Source organism: Eutrigla gurnardus, assembly GCF_963514095.1.
Source record: "Eutrigla gurnardus genome assembly, chromosome: 12".
NCBI classification, from domain to species: Eukaryota; Metazoa; Chordata; class Actinopteri; order Perciformes; family Triglidae; genus Eutrigla; species Eutrigla gurnardus.
Window position 1 is genome coordinate 11,109,069 of NC_139926.1, and position 6,000 is coordinate 11,115,068.

At 41.5% G+C, this 6,000-nt stretch overlaps 1 protein-coding gene across 12 annotated transcripts in view; it reads left to right on the top strand.

Annotated features, from left to right (window-relative positions):
• stxbp5l (syntaxin binding protein 5L) overlaps positions 1-6,000 on the top strand; it is a 110,900-nt gene that overhangs the window by 95,522 nt on the left and 9,378 nt on the right. For 10 of the 12 annotated variants that reach the window (XM_084022360.1, XM_084022366.1, XM_084022364.1 and 7 more), the window contains one exon: positions 854-1,033. The exons of the other annotated variants lie outside the window; for them this stretch is intronic. In XM_084022360.1, coding sequence (XP_083878486.1) covers positions 854-1,033 — 180 coding nt within the window. The remainder of the gene's footprint in view (positions 1-853; positions 1,034-6,000) is intronic. 12 annotated transcript variants of the gene reach the window in all.

The window sequence follows — 6,000 nt, forward strand, 5'->3', positions numbered from 1 at the left end:
TTTGCCCACACGCACCCACAATCAGCCTACATTAAGTAGAGATGAAGCTTCCAAGAGTCTCTGTCCCTGAGGTGAGGCCACGTAAGGGTACAATTAGAGAAAGCAACAAGTGTTTACTGTCAACACCATCTGTAGTGGATTGTGCGGCCAAACCAAATTAACCGGACTAATTTTCATTAGAATTAAGAGGCAGATATAAGATATTTTTAGATCTTTTGTCTGTTCCTTTGAGCTTCACTTTGAGCTTTTTTTCCATCGCACGAAATGTCGGACCGTTTCCTGTCTTAAAAATAAAAAAACAATTTCCACTGAAAACAAACGATTAAAAAATGGAAAAAAAGAAACAAAGTGGGGATTTAACAAGTCTGTTTTTCTTTTGATTTCCATATCTCTCCTGGCACAGATGAAACTGCACTCACAATTTGCCTCTGCATTTTGCTCTCTTTTCTGTTGCCCTCGCATCTCGTTCTCCTCCCTGCTCATACTTACTGCTAACCACTCTCCAGCACTTTGTCACTCACTCACCCACTTTTTCTTGTTCACAATCTGAACATTGGCTTGCTCCTCTTACACTGAAAATATCCATCTTTATAGGTCATGTAGTATAGTAGTGAGTAGTTTGAAGTCAGCAAAATATCAGGGTAAGAAAGCTCCAGTTGTTACTTTGAAAATTGCATTATGAATATGTTAAATTATCTCCCCTGATTTGGAGATTCCTCCTATTTTAATAATTCAGTAGTTTTGAATTAGACTAAATGACATAAAGATGGATATTGCAGCATTGGATTAGAATATGTTTAAAAGTTTTATTCCCCTCCTTGTATTGTTTGCTAATGCTTTGCCGTTGTTACAGATCATGTCAATGGACATTGCACTAGCCCCACCTCTCAGCCCTGCACGGCAGGGAAGCCTCGCGTCCCGATGGGTCCTGAGGGGCCACGGCTTACCCGCAGAGGCCCTGGCCGACCGCCCTTCCGCAAGGCCCAGTCCGCTGCTTGCATGGAGATCTCTTTGCCTGTGTCCCACACTGAAGGTGTGTGCTTGTCTTCCCAACTCCCATCCCTAATCCTCTTTAACATTCCCTCCCTCCCAACAAGTGCATGCCATCCTCCCACCCTGGGGTAAGTGGAGTCAGTCCTGATGCATTGTTAACACAAGACAAGCGTATGCTAATGCAAGTTAGCAGCATCAAAACGTGCTGACGGTGAACGGCTTGTAAATACAGCTAGCGATAGCCCAGTCACAAAAAACACGAATGGAAGTATAAGAAGTTGAATAAACTGTATGTGCATATTTACTTCAAGACCCCTTTCACAAGATTCACATTTGAAAACAACTGAGAACGTTAAAATGTTAGCCAGACACAGCATGTTCAACCAACTCAGTGGACTAATGTTAGCTTAACAAGCTAGCTAGCTACAGCTGATGAAATCAGCCAGTGCCTGTTGTCGTTATAGTCAGTGCATTGTTTCAGAAAAAACATACCATCTGAGAAGCCGTCATTGGAAAAAAAGATTTTTATATTGGACCCACTAGTCGTACTTGATCCTGACAAGATGGATTTTCATCAGACATGTGATCCCATGTTTCTCATATGATCTCGTAATATCTTGAGAACGCAGCTGCCGTCTAAGGTAATCTACGCCATAACTCTGCAACTTGCATTAGCATCCCCTTACGACATTTAGACTACAGGTTCTGCTTCTATTGAATGCAAGAAACAGCCCTTGCATTGTGTCCTTTAACACTGTTGCTTGTGACGGCGTGTCCTAGCTCTGAAGGTTGGTGCAATATTATGTGTTCTAACCAATTGATTTTTACTTCTCCAGTGCCTTTTTTGTATCTCTTCTCGTGAATAGACTCCCGATTTCTTTTTTTCTTATTCAATTGGATAACGAAGCACGAATAGGGTGGCCACACCTCCCGACTTTCGAGCGAAGCATTTATTTAGTTTATGTCTTTAGGAGTGAGTAAATGTGTTTTTCCTTCACATTGCAATGATCACAAAATCCACGTATTTGTTTGTTTTGTTTTTTTCGTATATCAATATACAGTAGTCACACAGATAAGAGAGGTTATTAAGTAATACAAGACATTTTTTCAAGTGTGACATTCTCATTGACAAATCTGACATTTTATTTTCTGCCATTTGAATTCCTTAAATTCACCTCTGAAACGTACCTGCACCATCTAAAAATGGATTGATCCAGCAGACTGTGTGTGTGTGTGTGTGTGTGTGTGTGTGTGTGTGTGTGTGTGTGTGCGCCTTTGTGCGTAATTTAATGGGGAATAAACATTTTCCTCATTTTAAACAATTAACACTTTGGCCCATCGTTGAAGATTTGATTCCTATCTTAACAGAAGCGTGGGTCATATTTTAGGCTTGTTTGGTTTATTTTGAACAAGTGACAGCCAAAGCAAAAAAATGTCAAGGGAGGACTTAAAATGACACTCCCAGCAGCCTCATTTGAGGATGAACTGACATAGAAAAATGGCCTCTGTCAGGATTGTTCATCAACATTTAATTGCCCAGTATGGAAGCTTGCACTTATTCTGTCACTGCCAGGCAGCAGACATCAAGACATTCAATCCACTTTGAATAAACATCGTGGACAAAGATGATACCACTCTTTCATCTGAGCAGGACTCCTGACCTCAAACTAGAATGTGTCTAAAGGAACAAGCCACAGCAAACATACAGACATGAGGATCAGAGCAGTGAAGCTGTAAAGCAATACAGTGCTCTTATTCAAAGTATGGACACTGGCAATTTACTTCGCCAACTCAGAGCAGCAGCTTGTCAGATGGAATATGAAATATGGGAAAACGTCCATGTACTTAGGTCACACTGTAGACACGGCTGTCAACAACGTTGTTTGCTGACTCATAAATCCAGTGCAGCGCTGCATCGGACAGGTCACTCATTCATGGTCCAATCTCTATTTACTTTAGTCGGAGCTGTGTCAGATTAACAGATATTCTCCATTTATTCAAGCCGACTCATCTCTCCATAGGACACTGGACATTGACAGTTCCCAAAATGTCAGAGTTACTGTAGCCAAGTAACACACAGTGGTTGTAAATATTAGCAGTTGGAAGTAAGAGCATGTTCCTTCTGTGCAAAGCTATAAAGTTATAAAGGTTTGGGGTCCGAGACGTTTCTAGGGTTTAAACATCCTGAGGTTGTTGTTTTTTATTTATGGTAAATAAGAAACAGGACTGTAGTGCTGTTGCCACAGTTGACCCAATTCTACAGCAACTTTACACCAATTCTGCAAATGGATTACCACTGTCGTATTCATCGACCCTATTATACGACTCTGACCTGGAGCTGAGAGGAAATCCGTTTTTCATTATTATAAGCTGAATGTTTTATTAAAACCACTGCCTGGGCTACAGTTGCATCATCACCCGAACTGATGCAAGCGGTGGTAGAAAATCACTCTTTTCAACAGGTGATGCATTGCATCCATATCTGAAAATACTCATATGAAACAGAACTCTAGATTACATTAACATGAAACTTTGAAAAAGGATTTAGCAAAGGTAGTGGCTGGAGACAACATAGAATCAATTTTTTTTTTTTTTCAGAAGCTGAGAGAGGGAGCTCTGCGGCTCCTGTCTCACTAAAGAAGCGCAAAATGATCTGTCTGAGGTAGAAACCACCTTGCCTTCGTGTTCCTTAGTCACAGACGGCGTCCTCCTGCTCGTTAGAGCTGAAATAACTAGGAGAACCTGGCTGTGCCTTCAATCATTTGCCAGCGGTCCACACAGTGTCCAAGATGTTACATGACATTATTACTGAGTGCACTGTCTTTAGCGGCAAGTCCATATCTGTACAAAAATGTGCTAGACAGGCAGCGTGGGGAAGTGTAAGGAATGGAAGCTTCTCTGTTGTACTTAGTTGTCATCTGTTTACACCCAAGTCAAGCAAATCAATGATATTTAATTTCAGGCAGTTACTATTTGCACCCAGGTGTCAGAAGCCAACAATATTTGCAACCCAGCAGAATATGTGGTTATTTACATCTGGGTGTATATGTTGCCTAAACTGAAAATATTAAGTCAAAGTCACTCAATCTCCTAGGTGAAAGTCTGGTGTTTTACCTATTCATCTAACACAGAATATAAAATATTTACACTGTGTCGCTAATCATATGTCTCTTCATACATCTATGATAAATTACTACTCCTAAATCTTTTTGGCAGAAAGCCTTTTCAGCTCACTAACTTGCTTATTTAACTTTGCTCGATGTGAATAGCTGCCTTGTGACTATTCTCACCCGGGTGCAAATAGACACTTTCATTCATTTTTACCCTCGAACATCCCTCTATGCTCTGTCTGATCACTCATTTGGATGAGTCATTGACCAAAATGTCAATTTGGAACACATGACGTGACATCATTTAGTAGGCAGCTTGCTGTGAAGTTTTCTGAGCACATTCACGCTTCCCATGCTTCCATACTGTGTGGCTTAATGAATATTGTTCCTGCCAAGTATCACTCACATAGAGTAACTCACTTTAGAGTAAAACTGAATCTTTGATGTGGCTGTGGCACTGTTTGTCGATTTTCTGCTGAGGAACTGGAGCAGTGCATTCTGGTATGGTAGAATATACAAAATGTCTTCAACTGTCCCTTCACTTTAAAATGTCTGGCATCAAAATAACATACCGTGATTTGTTAGGGGTCATTAATCGGATGTATAAGCCATGAGAGATGCATGCGATGTCCCTGGTCTGCAGCCACTATAACGTGTGTTTAATATGCGTGAACAGTTGCTGTTAGCTGCATATCCTCTATCTTTCACCCAGGCTTGGCGCTGTTGTTTATCATTTGCACTGGGTTACCACAGTGAAGAGCCAGCAGGTTCACTGGTATAATTAAAGGTCAGAAAGCGGTGCGAGAGATGAGGCCGATGTTAATGAGGCCTGCTTGCCAGGTGAGGAGACAGAGGAGGGAAATGGCATGGGAAGCCACACTGAATGTACAGTAAACATGTCCATGCCTCCCATCTTGGTTAGGCAGCACTCCTATTAAATATTGAAGACAGAATTATATCATACTATAAGCTTTGCTTGCAGACGTGGCCATAAAATTGGCACTTTAAGAACAGGAAAATCCACGAGAGGGAGGGAGAGAGAATGACAAAAAGGGAGATAGGAAAAGAACAGGTAAAGATAGGAAACATTTTATAAGGGTGAGAGAGAGAGATTATTTGTTTGTGTGCATTGAGATAGAAATAGTCTTGTTTCCCCACAGTGTAACCCTTCAATTAAGTACAACCCACATAATACAGAACAAATGTATCAAGTTAAAGAGGCAGAAATATAATATATTTGACTGCAGCATAGCTGAGGTGACGGGCTTCTGACTACTTGGCCAGTTGCAAGTGCAAACAAGTCCAGAAGCAATGGGCCTGCTAGTTTATATATGCGTGATTAACTGACTTAACTTGATTGTTAAAGTGGAACATTTTCAGGTCAAAAATTCCAGATTAAATCCTGATAAACGTATCTGATACAGTGAATTATATTTAGATCCCTTAAAGCAACACCTGGCACAAAGCTGTCCATGTTCATAAGGGGTAGATGGAAATGAAAAAAAAGAGGTTTGCATAGTCTCCAGGTGTCTGTCCCTGTCACCGTGTGGGTGTATGTGCATGTACCTCTGTATAAATCTAACACTCTGTACGTCTCACCACTTCAGACTGTCTTCATTCCCATATCACCTCCCTGACACTGCCTCTAGCTCCCTGTCAGGGGTCCCTGTGTCCTGTCAGAGTACCACTGTGCCTGACTTTCATTAGCGAGCACCCCACAGGCCCTGTCACACGGCGTAAACACACCCCAGCGCCACACGACAAAACCGAGCTGTTGCTACCCCGTCTCACGGCAAAAGGCTATTTTGTCTTTTTGACTGGCGGCGGCATCATACAGCAGTGTTGTCACGACACCAGACATTTTCCTTAAAATACCTAAATACATTGATACAGCTTC